The 20,343-nt window shown below is 43.2% G+C and overlaps 1 protein-coding gene across 2 annotated transcripts in view; it reads left to right on the top strand.

The window, feature by feature from the left end:
* KCNH5 (potassium voltage-gated channel subfamily H member 5) overlaps positions 1–20,343 on the top strand; it is a 160,954-nt gene that overhangs the window by 127,848 nt on the left and 12,763 nt on the right. For both annotated transcript variants that reach the window (XM_075753351.1, XM_075753352.1), the window contains exon 10: positions 2,877–3,073. In XM_075753351.1, coding sequence (XP_075609466.1) covers positions 2,877–3,073 — 197 coding nt within the window. The remainder of the gene's footprint in view (positions 1–2,876; positions 3,074–20,343) is intronic.

Genomic DNA, 20,343 nt, shown 5'->3' with positions numbered 1-20,343 from the left:
GGGCTCAGGGCAGTGCAGATTTGGGAGGTAACGTGCTGGGGCCTCGAGAAATCTCTAGGGAGATGCTTTGAAAAGTCTGCAGGCCGCAGCAGCCCTGAGCGCCTCTGACTTGCCAGCCCCGGGCTTTCCCTGGAGGTGTGCATGCGTCGTGCAAGTATACAGCATATACGTGCCTGCAAGTAGCTGGTGTTTCGGACCTACCAGGTAAATTCTCTGTTGCAACTCTCAAAGGTTCTTTTTCACTTAGTTGCGCCGTGTAAAATTAAACTTGAATGAATAATTACCGCTCTCTACTCGGTGAACTACAGTTAATAGGGACGGAGTATAGTACATTAATCTCTGTATTTATGAGAAAAGACACATTGTTTTGGAGATTCTGGCTGGTTTTGTTTTCATTCAGTATGTTCCTTAGCACATTTATAACAGGCAAATGAGACTCAGAAGTGTGGGGGGAAAATGTCAAGTTCAAGAACCCCTAAACGCGTCCAAGATTTTATACTTTCTGAAGAGAATAAACCACAATGTAAGAGGAACTTACAGCCTCACCATTCGAAGGCAGTGACTGATGGCTCCTGGAGGAGTGAATGGGTTCAGTCCATCATGTCTCAGCCTTCCTGAGGGACCCAGTGCAGTTCCCTGCCTCACTGAACTGCAGATAATGAGAAGATCTTCTCAAGTTTATGAATGGTGATTTCATTTATCCGTGGTTTGGGTACACATTCTGTAACACACCATCGTGCAGAGTTTTGGAGTGAGCATCCACTGCTTTCAACCTCTTTTCTTATATTAACTATATATTACCTTGAATTTGAAAACAAAACTAGTGTTTTGCTCACATTTCAGTGGGAAAATTGTAGTAGTCCTTGTTATTGAATTCTGTCTTTATAACTGCACCCTGCAGCCGCTGAAAGCAGGACTCAGTTCTGTCCTGTGTCCACCTCAGAGAGCAAATCCATTAAGCAATTTTGTGCATTTATGAACTGGTCTATTTTCTATAAATTATGTAACTGTGCTGAGTATGTCTGTAAACCAGGTTTTGAACTGTGGTATAGACAAGGACAATTAACTGCAAAGGGTAATTTCAAAACAGTACATTAGATAAATGATATGTTACTAGGAAATGCTCTGTGATAAGGAGAGCATTTTAAAACAACTTGTTCTATAAATTATACCAGCTGTATTACGTATTGTAGTTAATTTTAATTACATCAAAATATGTAGAATTAAAACCAGTTCAATCAGAATGCAATTATAACCTTTCTAAGGGATGATTCTGCTATATAGGCTTTTGTTAGAAAAGAAAAACAAGGAAATGCAGATAAGGACTTGCACATTTTATTTTACTCTACATGAGAAATGTCAGATATGTTGTACTGGATACAATGCCTCAAGTAGAAATGGAAATAGAGTCTCTGATCCTAAAAAGTATTAAGTTTGGGTAAATTATTACTCTGGTCTGTGTTCCAAAAATAGAGTTGAGTGAAATGTTAGAAGTTCTTAAAAGAGGAAATATTAAAATGTATTTCCTTTTCTGTCCCAAAACTATAAAATCACTAACCTTCACCAAGGGGCTGCTTGAGGTACCTGAAATCAATACCTGCACTGACTGATTGATTTTAGTTGCCTTTTAATAGCTGCTAAAATAAAGAGCTCGGGTATCATTGGGGTCTGAAACAAAAAATGCCCTTTGTACCATGGTTTCTGCTTCAGGATTTGAGGTGTCAGCCACAAACCACATGCCGTGGCCCATGCCCAGCTGTGGTGAGAGGCAGCTTTTGGATGCTTCAGGGTGCTTGCTGCTGCTGCTGTTTCTTCTCAGAGCAACCACAGGGTCCAAACCTGAAAGCATCTCTTCAGTCTGCATCCATGCTGGTGTTTTGGTTGGGTCAGGAGTCTGATTTTGACTCTGATGTCCTGGTCTTCCCGACTTGTCCTGCTTCGGTGTCTAGTGCAGCTCTCTGGGGGTGTGGATTCCTTGTAGAGGAAGGGAAACTGGGGGATGTGGAGGAGCACATCTCATGCACTGCCATCCCTTGAAACTCTTCTGTCCGTGGGACTGGACTACAGTCCTAAGTCCTCAAAATGTGCAGGTCCTCAGCATCAGCTGTTGTGCTCCACTGCCTACCAATGTAGAAATAGCTTTCAGGTGTAATTTTCATGTCTGGTTGAAGTTATTTATACGTACAGGTGTCTAAGGTGTCAAATCCTTTCTTACTCAGCAAACATTTAAATACAGATTTAAGCATAAGCCTCTGCTTAAGCAAATCTGGGTTTAGAACTAGACTTCTGAATGTGTTTAAGATTTAGAGCTGGTTATTTAGAGGTTAAAAAGTCTCAGGGAGGCTTTTGGTGGTATTTTCAGGAGTGTTGCCACTCACACTGATGTTTAAACATCCTTTAAAACGTGGTCCTTGGGCCCTGGAAGTTGGCTCTTGCACCACACTGCAAAGCCATGGTGATGTAGGAACCTCGATGTCATAGGCTTTTGATAAGAGTGGGGCTCCTAAGTCACTTAGGAACAGCCCCCCAGAAATATTCAATCACCTGAACATTAGTTAAGTGTTTATTATATTCAGGAACCTTTGAAAAATCCATTACCTGCATGTTCAGCTACAAGGAGACCTTTACAATCTGGCTTTTATGCTTTGTGGCACTTCACAGAGTAATCTACAAATATCTTAAAAACCTGAGGCTACTGCTAAGGATACTCAAGTACCTGAGATACCTTTAAAACTTTTACCCTTATTAGTTTTCACGGTTGGGAGCTTATGTTAGAATAATTAGAAGCCTAAGACGATTTAGGAAGAAATCATTTGTGTGCTGAAGAACACTGCAGAAGCATTACCTTTTAACGAATTTGTTCTGCTGTTTTTCAGGTAAAGGTGATGTGTTTGGTGATATCTTCTGGAAGGAAACCAGTCTGGCCCACGCATGTGCCAATGTACGGGCTCTGACATACTGCGATTTACATATTATTAAACGAGAAGCCTTGCTTAAAGTGTTGGACTTTTATACTGCTTTTGCAAACTCCTTCTCAAGGAATCTCACGCTCACCTGCAATTTGAGGAAACGGGTAAGGCGACAGCTCTTGTTTTCCCCTTTCTCTCACCAACAGATTGCACGCTCTTGCAGACTGTTTGCAGTGTTTAGCAACCCCCAATTTACTCTTGATGTTTTCAGGTCATTGCAGATTAGCTGGCTTTTCAATAAATGTTGTCGCTGTTTGCTAATGATGGCTCAATAAAAGTTTCCCGTAGATTTGCAGCTCTGAGAAGCAGTCCTAGCAGGGTGACATATGAATTACATTTCTTTTCCTCTTCTTCACAGTTGCTGCGTTTTGGCTTTTTTTCCCCATTGCATAATCTATAAAGTTATGTTTTATAGTCTGATAGAATCCAGATTCTGGTTTCCTCAGAGGTGAGGTTTCGTCTCTCACATGCTAAGATACAGGTCGGAGGACGGTCTGATGGATCTGCATGGCATAGACCAACTGGGCGTAATTTATTGATGCTAAATAAATACAATGTACTCAGCAAAAGTATGTTAATACCTGCATCTCTCACTTGCATAGTTTAGAATTTTAATATGGCAAGGTTAATAAAGCTTGGTAGCATTTTTACATTCACAGCTCACTTCTTAAACCCTCCTGCTCATTTTATAATCAATCAGCAATGCTCACTATCCATTAGTCCTTTCAAAGAACACTCCATCTAAAAATTAATTAGCTGTAAGGACATATCTTGAAAACAGGTTAAGGGATTCTTTAATTCGCATTGCGGCTGCAAAATTTAATCTTTATGATGTTTTTTTTAAGATTGATGAGGGTTATATAAATTTCATTTGCATAGAGAAATCTCATAACAATGATTTATAGATTATTGAGCATTAACTGTGATCCTCTAGCTGCTGAAACGCATTTTTCTGCAGCTGTACCTAGGGCATCTCACCTGACAACGCACCAAGGCTACCTCAGTATTTCACAACACAATTTCAGCCTCTACAGTAACAGGAGTTCAACACAACTAGAATTTTACTTTTCTGAGTCTTGTTTCTTTCTAGCTACTGGAGCATCTTACAAATGCTTCTTTCAAAGAAGTTAATTTTTAGTGCATTCCTTGTGCTCATTAATATACCGAGTACGGCACAGAATACCCATGGCAAAAAGCAGATGCGATGGGATTACAGTCCCCCTCTCTGCTGGAGCCTGAAAGAGCTGAATTATAATCAGGTTTGGTTCCAGCATGTCAGCTTACCTCTGACTTGGAGCTTGTTAACTCAGCTTCAGACCTGAAGGAGGGCTTTGGAACTTGAAAGCTGGTTTGGGGTTTCTACACTTCTCTGTTGATAAGACATCCTCGAAGCCTTGACTTCAGCGTCTCCCCCTTGCCACCTCACCTACCTGCGGCATGCCGTCAGCTACAGTCCCACGATGATAATTCTGCTCAGGCATTGCTGATGGAGATTTCATGGGACAAGGTAATGCCACATGCATTATGCCAAAATGTATTCTTTCCTTCTTAAAACTGTGAACTTGTCATTTCAGCTAGCTTCCTGGGACTCCCCTTCCCCCAGTAGCCATGACAAGGTTGTGTACAGTGACAACATGTACAGATCTTTTCCTGACAGGGCAATGTGCTGGAGTTCACCTCTGTAGTTCAGGGATGCGTATGGAGAATAGCCTCCTGCCTGGATTTTCATGGATTTTCTTCTTTTCCACAGACCTTTTTTAAGGAAAATTGGTTGCCCTGCAGGGCCCTACCAGAGGGAGTCACCCAGGTGGAAACACTTGTGGAGCTCAGGTCCCCAGTACAGATATCTGCTGTGTAGTTGTAGGTGCATGGACTTTGCCATGGGGGCAGTGACTCAAAGCAAGAAGGAACAGCACTTCTAAAGAAATGTTGGATTTTGCAGAAGGAAGGGAGATGTTGATGGGGTCGAAGAAAGGTCATGTCACTGTGATACAGGCAAGGAGCAGTTCACTAATAGCTGGGTGATGATGTCCAAGCTAGTCACCAGTTAGCTTTATAGCCCATAAGGAATGGTTCTTCCAGAAGGCAGTTCTGGCCCTTCGTCAGTGCCCAGTCTGGGATGGGAAAATCATCCCTTTTCTGTTGACTTTTGAGAGAGTCCTTGATCACTAACTTTTAAATACCTAGGGTACATCAGATGAACTCCACCTATGATGTCTCCTACAGTTTTACTCAAGAACAGTTTTGGGAAAAGTCTTACTTCTAGTATTGCAGTAAGTTGTGCTGAGCCAGAGTCTGGTTTGCAGAAATTCTGTGTGTTGTTCCTAGGCACAAAATAGATCATGCTGCTTTCGACACCAGGGACACAATTGAAGTCCTGTTACATAAAGTTATTCAGGGGATTGTTTCAAACCTCCTATCTACCAAAAGTATACGTGATTCCCTGTTGGGCACAGAAGTGTTTGATGGCGAGTTCATCTCTTAAGAAAAGCACTGCCATCCAGGACAGTTTCATCAGGCGAACAGAAAGTAGCTGTTCAGGCAGTGAGACTGGGCTGACAGAGCTGCACTGTACTGCAGCAGTTTGTGCTGGAGTCGTTTAATCTAAATGGAAAGAAAATCATTGTCTCCTTTAATTGATTTCAATAGAAATATACTTAGCCCTTTTTCTATGTAGTCATCACTTGTAAGGTTTGACATTTAATTATAACAAAAATACTCTCCTTGCGGTTCTGTGCTCAAGAAAATGGATGTTCTCACTGTCAAAAATATATAGACAGAATCGTTCTTTCATCAGGTCTGCTCTTCAAAATACGCATATATGTATGTGGTGCTGCATTGTCCCTCAACAAGCACTTAGATGTAGTCCATAGACTGCAAAACAATTTAGACATTCAAAAGGCTAATAAACTAATAATAGGACTGAGCACAAAAGGTTAGTTCCACATGACAGGGAAGAGAAAGTCATGCTGAAGTGGGAAAATAATGTTTTCTCACTCCCAAATAACATTTAGAGGCCTGGCATGTTGAATGACCTACTTAAGGCATCTGCTCAGCATGCCATTATCAACTCTGGATTTTTGTTTTCTTTTTTTGTGTGTTAGGTAGCTCAGCCATCACGCTGCATTTCTGAGACCTTAAAGTGAGCGTGTCTGCTAGCTTTTCAACCTGCAGTCATCTCTCCTGCCTAGGGTGTTGAGATGACTTTTAATTGGTAATTGCAAAGTATTGCAGCATATCATGTTTCGTGCTCTGAAATCTTTATGGCTTATCTAACGTCACTAATGCACACTCCAAGGCAGACTCAGGACTTTGAACCTTTTTTTTCCAAACAGGGAAAAATAATTAATCTGGAAAGATATTCTTTAAAATCACAATGAGATTACATAGCCGCCTCTGAGGATTGAAAGTTATAAAGCAATGTTTAGGATGAGTCTTCAAAGAGTTAATTACTGCCTTCTGATGTTGGAAGAGAATATTAATAATGTCGAATTCATTAAGTGCTTTTCAAGATTTCACACAGCTGGAGGAGGGCCTCTCTGCAAGCTTGAGCCATGGAGCTTGGCCTGAGGAGGGGAACCAAGACAGATTTCTAGGAGGCTCAAACCCATATAAATAAATATACATTTTATTGATGATCAAAATTCAGGAAGGAAGGTCTACATCAAGCTACCAAATGTGTTCCCACAGAAAACACCTGTTCAGCAGAAATCTGTAAAGGTTTTGTTTTCCTTTTCTCATCATTGCTTCCATTTGCACCAGCTAATGCACCATCTCCAGCTAACTGCTAGACCAACATTGCCTACGCAACTGCAAGAAACAATCAAACTGAAATTTTGGCCCTTCTGAAATCAAAGCTAAAATTCTCCTGTGCTTCAGCAATAGCAAAGATTTCCCCCACAGCTTTTAAGGTATATGGTCACATACTGCTGTTTTCTACCATGAGCAAAATGAGCTGTTTTAAAGAACTGAGGCAGGAGCAGCCAGGGAAGAGGACGGTTTTCTGTAGAGGACCTCTGCCACATTTGCTCCTGGAAGGTGTGCTGGAGAGTGAGCCAAGGAGATGCGAGGAGAAAGGACTGCGTCTAAGGCAGTGAAATGCCATCCAGACAGGTTTGGTTCTTTTCCCTATGATGCTCTTAAAACCAGGGACAACACTGTGAGTGACTGATGTTATCTAATTCCTCCAGCACAGTGTGAATCTCTGAGGCTTTTTAGCGGGTGAGGCTATCAGACTGTCTTACCACACATGTCCTGTTTTTCTTTGTATTACAGATCAGAATAATTTCTTTTTAAATTGGCTTTCTGTTTCTGCTTCAGGTTTCAATGAATTGCATGTTGTTTCTTGACTGAATCACTCGTCATTTCTATGTCACATAGGTTTTAGAAAAGCCTTATTTTAATTTGAATTCTGCGTTTGTGTCTCCTAACAGTGAAGGTTGTACCAAGGTTCATTCAGGATCCCCCTTCTTTTTTCATTTTTAAGACTCTCCAGATGGCGTGCTATATTAGCGAGTGTCCTGATGCAGAAGCAATGTCAGAGGCAGAAAGCATTGCTCTGCGTATTGGCCCTTGCTCCTGAAGGTTGCACATGTTCTGGTGAACCTGAGGACTTTCACAGGTTTTGAGCTCTGAAAGCCATTCACAATTACAGCAGCTTAATTCAGAGCTGTTTGCACTTTGCCAGCTGGTGCTCACGCTCAGTCCTCATCAGTTGTGGGGAGTGACTTGCTCACATGGGAAGGGATCAGAGCATCGCCCTTGGGTAACTCTGGCAAACAGAAAGGTGTGGGGTAACATGCTGAGCACCTCCTCTGCCCGATGGTCCATCTGCACTGGCAGGTTTTTCACCTTTTCTGAGTCTGTTAATGAGAGCTTTCTCCACATGGGACAGCGACGATGGCAAAACCTATCTGGGAAAAAAGAAGTTTTTTCATCATTATTAATGAAGAGAAGCAGGGGAAAAACACGTGCTGCTTAGGGAGCTGCTGTGACTAATGTAGGTCAGCTGGTGGGGGCTTCAGTGGGGTCCTGGACTCCCGTCCTGCGATATGGAATGTGCCCACCCCCAGGCTGGTACTCAGTCCTCATGCATGTCTCACTCCTGGTACTTTTCTTCTTCCTCTGCTGGTTTGAGCCAGTGGCAAGGGTCTGGGAGTGCAGGATCAAGGCTCTGGAAAGGCAGATCCAACAGATCAATTTCTATTATGGCTTATATAGCCAGCAGGCTTTTGGCATGACATAACTCATTGAGTTTGTTTGTAACTCAATGGCTTGCTCAAGCCTATTGAAAATTAATGTGATCAACTTCTTGATGGCAACATGTATGGCATGTTTTCTTTCCCTGTCCGTATCTTTCCAGGGACTCAAAGCATCTGCAGGCTAATACATCCTGCTGCTTGCTGCCCCTAGCCGGGGCAAGGGGACACAGAGGGGTTCCCCAGCCAGGCGTGGTGACACCCCTGTTCACTTCTCCAGGGCAAAACACAGAGTGACCTCAGTCACAGCTCCTCCCTCTGCTGCCCATGACGTTGTGTTTGGGTGTTTACAGCTCTTGCTTCGTTACTGCAGTAACAAGCAACTCTCTTGTGACCACGGCAAAGGAAGCCTTTCTCAGCTTTCTAAACCAAAGGACTCACCTCTTACTTTTCCTCCTCGCCTGTGACTCCAGCAAAAGGAACCCACCTCATTCCTTTTTTTTTTTTTTTTGGGGAGGGGGGGCATAAAAGGGGGAATTTGCCTCCTCATGCTCCCACTGTAGAGCTTGCAGACTAGCCTTGCCTTTAATTTCACCAGATTCTTTTCTCCATCTCCATGTGAGAACGGAAAGATTGTTTTACCTTGTCTCAGGATGCTTCTGCTCTTTCCCGTCCCTCTCTGGTCTTTAGTTATCTGGGGTTTTTTCTTGTATATGAACATGTTGTCCCAGAAAATGAAGTCCTATAGCTATAGTTTAGCTGTAGCAACACTTCAGCATGATTACAGAGCGAGTAAGTTATGGCCTCAAAAATCAATATGATTTTATTTTGTTCACATCTTAGCAGACTGCAGCCTCTGTTACGCTTAAAGAAGCTTTCACTTATGAAAATTTTTTATTTTTGTTGTTATTGTTTGAGTCTATTGTATTCACAGCTATCTCCAGATATGTTAATATTCCATTGCAATATTTCCTAGAGGACTGTTTCACTGATTCAGATCTAGTACCACCTCTGATGGTGTCTAGACTTGTATATTGAACGTGCATGGGACAGAAGAGCCCACTTCAAACATTCAAACAATGTGGCCTCATCCAAACTGCCAACTGACAGTGGTCCCTGGCTGGTCCGTGCCTGGGAATTTCTTGAGAAACTAATGGATCTGGGCCAGACCCGTGAGAGGAGTTTATTGGTACACAGAATGGAGTAATTCTTTGTGTATTTGCAGCTGTGTGGTTACAGACAGCCCAGCACAGTCCGTGCTACACCTTCTGCCATCGAGAGACCCATGCAATTCCTTCTGAGTGAGGATTACAGATCTCAGGCTAGAGGGTTTTTTCTGCAGCTCTTCCCTCCCATCTCCTGCTCCCCTGAGCAGTTCCTTGAGTCTTTGCTCCTCTTTGGGGGCATGGGGATTTTTGAGTTTGAGGCAGTCAAAGCAAGGCAGTTAGTCCTTGGAGGACCATGCATGACTTTGCTAGGTAGAGCAGCATAGAAATTTGAACAGAAAGCTGCGGCAGCATTAACGCCACCCCTCTGTGCCTCTCTCCCAGATGGCATGGGACATCTGTGTGAGCAGAGCGATTGCTGTAAAAGCTGTCGGTGGGTTTGCTTTCTCACTTTGGTTTTGGTAGCTGTGAACCTGCCTCTTTTCTGCCTGCCTCACTCCCTTCCCTCTCCTTTTTGCCACTTCATCATCTCCCTTACAGCGGTCTCTTCCGGGCACCCTTTGGGTCATACGGACCGTGGGAAATCGAGGGGACGGGAACAATTGCACCTCCGAACCCCTCCCTGGAGGCACAGAGGGAGCACAGTGGTTTTCTCTCCTTCGACAAGCACGGCGTGCTCCTTTGGCTGTGACTGTTCGTGGACGGGTGCAGAAGTGGGTGATAAACCTGCAATCTCAACTCTCCATGCTACCTCAAGGACTCGGGTATCTAAGTGAGCGTTTAAATACTTACCTGGAAATCAGGGCGCTGTGTATCCCCCGGGGTGTTTGGGAGGCCTGGGGTGGTATGGATTCAGGGCACAGCCTGGATTAATACATTTTGCCTTTAGACAGCAGGCAGATGCAGAGATTAGCCAAGGCACTATCATCTCTAATAGTGTTCCAGAGCCACATTAATCCCACAGGGTACCAGCAGACCCCTATTCTATGCTGAATATAATCTCTAAAATACCTTCCTCAGACGTCCTGACCGTGCTTCTGTAGGAGCAAGAGGCAAAGCACCACCAACTCTGTTAAAAGTAGGACTGAGCCCAATTCTGATAATCCTTTGGCATTATAGAGGTAGACTTATTTTTTCCTGGACATGTAGCTTCTCTGTCTAAATCTAAATCAAAAGGACATATGATCTTGTTTGTCAGGCTATTATTTGCTGTTGTTTTTTTGTGAGAAATGCAAGGCAATTTAGCACACTTTTCATTCAAGGATCTTTGAACAGTATTGTATGGCTGCAGAAAAGCATCATGTGTGCTGATGTGCTGCTTTCTGCACGTAGGGACTCGGCAGCTGTTATAAAAGGCTCTCTGCTGATTTACCCAGCGAAAGGTATGAGCATCTCTTCTTCAGGCAGGCAATGTGAACTGAGTTGTTTATTTGTGTGTGGAAAGATCATTAAACTGGGAATGTCAGGGATGGGCAGCATCCATAGGAAAACAAAAGTGTAAACCGGCTATGTTAGAGTGAAGATCAAGATTGATGAGGATTTGCTATTGTGCTTTTTGTGAATTAATACCATTTTCTTGTTTAGAAAGCTGTCATAATTAAGAGACTCTCCTTAGTTGACTCAGGAAGCCTTCTGTGGGCTGTCGGCTAATATCGATTCAGGGCAGTGTTGCTCGCACAGGACATGAATGATGATAAAAAAATAAATCAAAGGTTTACTATTTTTAATCTTGTAAATATTAAAAAATAAATATTTTGTGTTCACCTCCCCTCATCAATTAAAACTGATGCTTTTAATCTCTTCCAGCTGCTAGAGAAGGGGAGGGAATGTGCATGGGAAGCAACATTGCCATTTCATTTTTGACTGCCAGTTAAGAAGCTTTTTATCATCAGCCCCCTCTGTGTTTTGATGTTGTGATGAGCACGGGCACCGGCAGCTCAGCCAGCAGCAGACCCGAATCGATCACCGTCCCTGTCCCTGAGCTTCCCTCATGGGTTGTTACTTTGCCAGGCTCATTTTTGGGCAGGTGTCTTAACAAAGCCAAGCTCCCTATAGCTTTGTGTGACTCCTCTGGTGCCTAATAAGCCATGGGAGCATTACAAACGCATTTGTGTTACCGCTGAGGGTAGCCGATTTATTTTGTGATGCCCTCAATGTGCCCAGGAGCGGCCACTGCTGCAGGTGGTTCCCTGCTTGTGGGCCACCTCCACTACATACAACTGTGCCTCACACTAAGGCATCCTAGCAGGTGGGGTTTGCACAGAAATTGGGGAAAGAGGTCTGTTGTGTTATCTCACACCCCTCCAAACAATTACCCCAGAGCAATGGATTGCTTTTTGCATGGGCTGCTGAGCCTAATTACCATGTAGATCTACTTTTCCAACCGCAAAAAAAGGGGGAGATGTTACAAAACTGAGATGATTAATTCCAAGTGCTTTGGTTGCTTCTATCATTGCTTCTTGGAGCAGCCAGACATTTTAGTAACGCAGCACAGCATGACTTGCAGGTATAAAAATGAGTTTCTACACCAGACTTCTTACTCCCCAAACCTTACTTCTGCAAGACTGGGAATGCCAGTTGCAATGCACCCAAAACCATGGCTGAAGAATGTCTGTTCGTTTGGAATTATATAAATTGATTCCCACAGGCTTCACAAAGAGCAGACAGAGCTTTAGCGTTCACCCAAGTGGGAGTTTTCTGGCTCTGCCCAAAATGGCATCTGTTTTGTCCAATCTAGAAATGATCAGTAATAGTTTCACAGCTGTTTTGCACTGGAGAGAGCACTGATTTTATTCTTGCCTCCCCCTCTCGAACAGGTTTTTGCCTTGACTTTGCACAGAAAAGTGCAAACCCAACACACGCTCCTCACCAGTTAAATACTATAAGCCTGTAAAATGCTAAATAAAACTCAATGCATAAGGGGTTTTTTTCTGTGCAAGTATAAATCCATCCCTCTATTGTTTTGCAGCACACACTTCACAGATGCAAGAATACCCAAACATGCTGGTTCAGCATGTGATAATCATTGCAGCCGTGCAAATCCTAGATTTACCTTACTTTGAATGCTATTTTTGGGCTGCCTTCTACAGCAAAGAAACCGTGCATGTAGGAAAATATTAAATTTTACACAAAGTGCAAGAGAAGTTTGCACGAATCCCACTAGTTTTAGTTAAAAATAAAACCGAGGCTGTCGCTTCCAACTTAATGATGGCTGATTGACTGTGTCTTTTTTAATTGTCAGCCAGTCGCCGTGATTAGCTCATGCAAAGGAAGTCTGGAGGAGCAGTTTTGAGAGTAGCTGATTTACATATATGCCAGAGGTGGGCATAGCTGTTGGGAGGGACAGGGGAATTCTGGGAAGCACCTGAAATAAGCTGAGTCCCCTGTTAATTACACTTGTGAGCAACTTGCTGAAAGGCAAAAATCTTCTGTGTGTTTAGGGAGGAATATATAATATTAATCCATGGGTTTTTTCCTCATATTTTCACTTCTTAGTTTTCACAGCCCTTAGTCTTAATTTGTTTCCCTTCCTAAAGATAACAAAAATGTAATATAGTTTTCAGATGTAAAAGTTACTGTTAAAAAAAAGGAGCATAGTGTAAGCAGTTATAAAAGCCTCTGATCCTCTTAACTTCATTAATTAAACTGTCAGTGGTCTTTTGAACTTCGGGACCTCCCCATGGACTTCTAGGTGAATTTTAGATTATTTTATTAGTACTCCACAAAGCTGTCCCAGCTGCCAGAAAGATTTTGTATAGTGCTTCCTATCTAAATATTTCCATCAGTCACTGTTTCCTATCTAAATATTTCCATCAGTCACTGTACCTCCAGAGCAGGGGGACTTACCTCTCCGTGCTCTGTAAGTAATCCTTTTGGAAACAGTCCTTTGTCCTCTGTTTTTTATTACGAACAGCACTCCTGTTACCACAGGAACAGACTTTGGCTTTTTCTGAGAGCCCAAAACACGTTACACTCCCTTAAAAATGTGAAAATAGAGACCTAAGCAACCAGCAGATGACAGCAGCAAAGAACAGCCATTTCTAAGCAGGATATTTCTACCGGTCAGCTGAAATGTAGCATTTTTATTAAGATTAGCTTTGCTTTTCCATTGGTGCCCATTGCTTGCCCCTCAGTACACAGACATCCAGTTTTCCTTCTCCGTGTCCCTGACCTTATCAGAGCATCCTGGCATCTCGGCACTTAATTTCTGTGTCTAGCCTCATTATTTTCACTGATTCTGCCTTCCTTGACTGCCTGCCATTGTAATGAATTTCCATCTCCATCATGTGTCTAAGGAAAATCCATTTTTAAATGGAACAGTTGTTGGTAGTTAGGGCAGCTCAATTATGAATGAACCCCATCTTTTTCCCAGGCTGTATTAGCCCTCCTGACGAAGAAGGCTACAGTAGAAATGTAAATGGATGAACTGAATCATGCATGTTTTTCATGTGTTATTAATTGTCCTTGTTTCCATTTATTAAAGGACAGCCAATAACCTCAAGATGTTCTATAAAAGTACATGAATAATAATTTACAAGCTCAGCACAGCCATGCATTAATATACCAAACAGATGCCTGACTGATCCGCACGAACCGTCAGCCATAACTTAAAGCATTTGTCAGAAAGTTTGAACCAAGGCACTGTTTGCCCTCTTGTCCGTCAGTAACGTGTCCCATGAAGAGTTTCCTCCCAGACCAGTTGTGCTCAAATTCAGTCCAACACGTCAGACAGCTGCTAACAGAGTAGATGATAAGGACTCTGCTGGGACAGAGATTGACCTTGCAAAATCCCCAACAGCCGCTTTTAACCTTGCTAGCCTACTTGTGGGCAGATGCTCTTGCTCCATGGATCACCCCTGCTCCGTGAGTGGAACATCTGACACAGTTGCATATCTGTAGGCATCTAAGGTGGGTGCCAGACCCCACTGAGAAGAGTCAGCCTCCTAAAAGTGCCTGGACAAGGTCTTTCTGGGAGAAAGTCACTGAAGAACTGCTGTCTCGTGGGAGGCTTAGGGTTAGCTGGATTTTTCAGACACCAGGAAAAAAATCAAACCAGGGAAAAAAACCCAAGAGGATGCTTTAGGCAAAGTCTCAGAGGTCAAAAGGACCTCTGGGAAGTGAATGCAGCATCTGAGATGAAAAGTAACAGAGCCAGAGGTAGAGATCTGTACTACTTCTGTCTGGTGTCTCTCTGCATCCTTGCAGAAGCATTGATCCTATACCAGCTGGTGTTTTGTTAATTGTGTGTGCACAGGGAGTGGTAGAAAGGATACAAACAGTGTGTAAACAGGGTGCAGCATAGTCACAAATGGGGAAATACAGCATCATCAATGTTATCGATTGCAAAGACCTGTTATTTGTGCAGGTACAGGGTTTTCTTACTAGCCCCAGACAGGAAGAGGGGACAAATCAACTAGACTGACTCCAATTTTACATGAGGAGGTAATTTCTGATCACTTTTAAAGCCAGATTTGCCAAAGTATACAATACTGAGGATTACAAACTAATTTGTTTGGCTCTGGAGCAATGAGATAAGCTAAGGCTGCAAAAACAGCAGGCTCAGCCCCTAAGGAGCATCCTGTGTCAGTGCCTAAATACATGGATAGGAACATAAACCAGTGCTGATGAGCTTTACAGAGATCCACATCTAGAAAAGAGGTGATGGCTGTGATATAGGTATTAGGGAAGATCACCAAGAGAATCGCATGAAAAAAAATCGAAGGACCTTTTCCCCGAGAATAGACTAAATGCCAGGACACAATAGAACGACACCCACAACTAGGATATAGCCAGATCATTAAAATCCTCCCCAGCAGAGCCCTAGCTTATTGCCATGAAAGCCCAGGGATTGATTTAATGCAGTCAGCATGTAAATGGGAAGGAAATGGCTCTTCACCACACCATCTGTTTATCCCATCCCCATAACCCCACTAGTTAACTCTTTTGTGCTGCCTCTTCCTCTTGCTGATCCCCTTCAGAAATAAATACAAAGCTTCTGCAGAGTCACCGCTTGCCCGAGTTCCTCAGTCACATCTTCTGAGGTTAGAAAAAACATCCAATGGTCCCTTTGGGGACAGACAGAGCACTTCGTCCTCCCTGGGTGTTTGTCACGTAGGCAACCCACTGGTTTTGCCCGCAGAGGCTCTGATACGACTGTCATTAGCAACTTCATTTCTGCACAAGTAACCTTCAGGGAACAGCACGCTCCTCTTTGTGGTGAAGTTTCATATGGCTGATGCAGTATTTCCATGCTGTTGTAGGAAGCTCACTAGTTGGTGGATAACTCTCCTCCTGGCTGTGTGTGATTTTCCTTGACTTTCTGCCTCAGAAGGGAAGAGCTCTTCACTGGTGTGGGTTCAGGTGCAAGGAAACATTAGCAACATCACTGAGTTAGGGACTTTGCTCTCTCAAAATTTTTCATTTCATTATGCCACAAATAGAAGGCCCTTGCTCTGCTGGCAATTACAGAGGCCTCTGACAAACTGTTCTGCCTTCATTTTCTTGAGCTAAAGCACCCTCAATGGCAGCTCTATGACAGCCACTTTTGGCTAAAGGGTGGTACTGAGGTGAAAGCAACACATTCTCTTCATAGTATATTTCTTCCTGACTGGATACTCTTCAATGTTTGCATGCTTATGTCTTGGGTCTTTTTTTCTCCTCAAGGGGTTCCTCCCCACTGAAGCACTGGCTGTGATCATATTAAAGGCAATTACAGTATGTTTCAACAGCCAGCAGTCCTTACTCACACACTGCCAACTGAGAGCTCTCAACTGGGAAAATTTTAGCTCTTGCTGGGTGAGATGTTTCACTTGAAGAATCCCAGGGATACTTGTTAAGGTTATTTCACAGAGCTTTCTATAGTTAAATGAAGAAGATATTAAAAGTTTAAATAATCTTTTGATCTTTTTTCCTGTTAAATTGGGATTTCCCAATGGCTTAACTGAATTATTTCATGTCTATTACGCAGTGGGCTGTCCCTGTCTTTCAGTCAGTGAATGACCTGCCAGAGATGTTCATCTTTTCCAAGTCTCGATTTCAATTTAAAAGAATTGCCAGGTCACACTGCCAGTGGATTTTGTTCTGGCATCTCTGAGCTGAGAAGCAGAGATGTGAGTTGCTGAATTGCCCCAGCTCATTCTGCCTTGCAGCATCCCTGTGGCTTCGTTTGCAGGGCATCCCATGGGAAAGGTAGGCACGGGCATACGTCTGGCGGTCATTTGAGCTTGGATTTCATCCAAAAGTTCTGTAAAAAGAGAGTGAGCACTGGCAGCACTTACCTGAATTTCATCAAGGCAGGTTTGGCCTTCTCTCATATGGCAGTAGGCTGTATTTATGGGTCAAGAAGGAAAAGAAGTAACTCCAAGGTAACTTTGGCATGGCTGGCTGAAAGCAGAACCGTGGTGAAGTGTGAGCTTTAGGCTTGAAATCGGCAGGGCCAGATTAAAGCAGATCTGAACTGAGCCTAATTAATCCTGCCTTTCTGCTGGGGGATGCTACTTTGCTAAAACAGGGGTCTTTGTGCCCGTCTTTGTGGTGTGGCATAGACATGCCCTCACTTTCAGCCCCACGAGCACTTGAAAGGTCAGGTCCTCGACTGGGGTCTAGAAGCAAATGGGAAATGAGCAAATGACTGCCCAGCCACCAGCCTAAATCTGCTGCATTCAGGAATATACCATGTTTTTCAATCAGCTTGAATCTGGAGTCAGTGGCTTTCCCCACCAAACTAGTCTCCACTATGAGACCTGGTTCAGGTGAGGAATGTCTGACAGCGAGAGAGCAGCATGTTTTACCTCTCTGTTCTGTAATATGGAAAGCTACAACAGGGTTTGATGCCTTGGCTCTTCAAGGTACAGAGATCCAGAGGCTACAGATTGTCCCTTTCATTTGGGTCTGTTGTTCATATGTTCTGCCCTTTAAAATTATTTCTTCATTTCTGACTCTCCACAAACACAACTGATGGTGTTCTACATCACATGGCACTGGAAGTGCATTGTTTTAATTGAAGGTCCTGTTATAAAAGCTTTTCAGCAAATTAACAAAACCTTGAAAATGATGAAGTGAACAAAGAGAGTAGCTGGTAGCACATTCCATATAAAACCAAAGTTTCTGAAAGCCAGGTAGAATGTCCTCAATGTCAGAAGCAAGGCTGATAGCAAGGAGTGTTATCTTTTGTTAGAGCAGTTGATACAGCTGGAAAAAAATCAACAAGCTTTCAGTTGCAAAACACTTTTTCAGGTCTGAAGACTTCAGATTAAATTTCAGGCACTTTATAGTCTGGTACAGTAATATTTAAGAAAAAAAAACAACCCAACATAATGATTCCAATTAATTTAAATTTCCACTTAAAGTGGAGAGGAAAGAATAGTTCATTTTGGGAACAATTTGTAATTCTTTTGCTGATGTATTACTTTGTAAACGGAGAGTCTCTCTTAGGCATTTATTGAGACCATTTGGTCTTCAGGCAGAAACCCATAAGAGGCAAAACCAGAGAACAAAACAGAAATTCTGCAAATCCTCTGGGCCCATGTTGTGTGTGGCTTTGTGCTAGGGATATGCAGGAATACTGGGTCTGTCACAAGTAGGGCTGGCCAGAAGCCAAACGTTAAGTTTTTGACATTTTTCATTGGGATAAAAGGAAGACCTTCTGAAAATATTTACTAAAGAAACAGTGATAGTGCTGCCCACCTCCCTACCCCTCTTCCAACACAAACCTGAACAGCGGTAAATTTGTCCTGGACTGGATTTAATTTCAGCAATTAACTGCAATTACAGTTGAGCCCTTCCAACTGTTTCAAATCCAGAACTATATTTCCCAGACTAGACAGTAGTGAAAAGAAAGTGAATTATTGTACTAATAATTTTATTTTACTTCAATAAATATATGTATATTTATAAGTTTAATCTTTTTGCTCTGTGGCTTTTCCTACTGTGGGGTCTCCGGGCTGGAAACCTTGGTTCCATCCCTCACTCATCCACTTAGCAGCGCAGTGACCCTGGGCAAGTGATACATGACCTCTCCGTGCCCTGGTTTTTGGACATCTGGCAAAAGAGGCAGCAACATGAATCCTGCTTTCTCCAGGGCAAGAAGAGTGATAGATCAGTACTGCATATTATTCCTGATGATTGATTTTCTGTTCCAACTTAAATCAGGCTGAAAGGCAGCTTGAAAAGTCTTTTGGTGCTTTTCCCCATCCCAGAGAGCACCATTTCTGCAGTCTGCCCCAAGCTCGAACCACCCCGCTGTCATCTGGAGGCTTTGAACTATCTTTCCTTATTTATGCTCAGAAGCATATCAGTCTTAGGAGATACTGCACTGGGCAAAGCAAAGGCTGCTTTCTTTAAGGAGTTTCTTCTGTTAATCATCTGTAATAAAATGCAGACTGTAACTCATCTGCACCACGGCAAAGCCTGAATCAATTGACAGTGCTGCTTACTGACATTTCATTAGACCAGTGCCAATAGCAGCTATTGATCCAATGGCCATTTGCAAGGACCAGACCTGCCTGATCTAGTTGGAAACTGTCCTGTTGAAGGGGCACTGTCTGGAAGTGAGCACACCACCTGCAGCTGGGCTAGGAGGCAATGGGAAGCTCCCTTCAACTCCTGAGCCCTAGGGTTCCTAATGGTGATGGGCTGGCAGGATTGGTGGTGGCCACATGGTCTTAGTGCACCACTTGGTGGTATGAGTCACCAGCTATTTACATCCATGTGGAGTCCTAAAAGTCAGAGGATGGTTTTGTTGTGGTGGATGGAGGTTGTGTTTGCTGGGATTCTCCTCCACATCCAGTGAAAGATCTTGGGTCAACTGAGCTTGGGTTTTTAGCTTTCTGCAGGGCTCCTCTTTCCCAGGGACTGGAAATCCATCACGGTCCCTGTAAGTACCTCAGCTGTCCTTCTTGCAGGAGCTCTGTGCTATACAGAACATGAAACATCTGTAAGATGGAAGGAAAGAAAGTCCAGCAAGTGTTAGAAATCTGCTTCTCTCTCTGAACTAGTGCCCGGCAAAGTAGTATGAGAAATATCTCCCCTGCACTTTGCTCCCTCTAATAGCTGCTTAAGTAAGAAAGAGAAGGGGAAGCGGAAGTGGAAGGAGAGACAAGTATGTGATACTCTCCATCAAGAACACATCTGCAAGAAGGAGAGATTGGTTGGAGGCAGAGAGCAAGAGGAACCATTTAGTTTGCTCACCCACCAAATGACCAACCCAGGCTAGACTGGTTTACATGGGAGAGTTGTTATGGAGTAAAGGCAGGCAGGAGTTTAAATCCCTAAGTGGATAAACCTAACCAGTGAGAGGGAACAAGGGTCCCCATGAGACACTATTCAGTAATAGTTACACTGCAACAGTTATCCCAAAATTGCTCTCTGCTCAATTACCCCATGTTTAACCATCTCTCTGTTGAATACAGAAAACAAATTAGGCCCTGATTCAACAAACTATTTCAGCTCTCCAGTCCAATTTAGTCTTTGTATTGCGTTCAGTGTAGGATTTAGGATCCTGAAGAGGGATTAGGAGTCTAAAGCTGGGTTTCATTGCCCTCGGTTTTGACAGGAGCCCTATAGGAGGGACTGTGTCCCTTTGGATCATGGTCACAGTTCAATCTCTTCTGAGGCCGTACAGATCAGTACTGCTCTCTGCAATGGACTGATCCTAAACTAGGCCAACCAGCAACAGACTCTGGTTGAAAAATACCGTAAATTCATAAATGAAGTAGCCTTTCTGGTTTATTGTTTTAAATAATTTTGTATGTGGAATGTGTGTTTTGCTGTCTTTGATAGTATTGGAGAAATAGGTCTGAATCTGGCTGTTCTGCAACTTGTTCAGGCATCTGCTGTTTGGTTAAAGCAAAGCAAACAGAAAATAGCGAGGACAAAGCAGCAGCAGAAGTGATCAGACTTGTTTAAAAGCTGCCCACTTCCAAAAGCGCACAGCATCTTCTTCAGTATCCCTTTCCAAGCAGAAACACAGAGCCCAGCAGGTGTCAGATATAACAGCAAAGCCTGCAGCAG

This window comes from Balearica regulorum, chromosome 5 (assembly GCF_011004875.1).
Source record: "Balearica regulorum gibbericeps isolate bBalReg1 chromosome 5, bBalReg1.pri, whole genome shotgun sequence".
NCBI classification, from domain to species: domain Eukaryota; kingdom Metazoa; phylum Chordata; class Aves; order Gruiformes; family Gruidae; genus Balearica; species Balearica regulorum.
The sequence above is the reverse complement of the archived record's forward strand: the minus strand, read 5'-3'. Positions and strand labels throughout refer to the sequence as shown.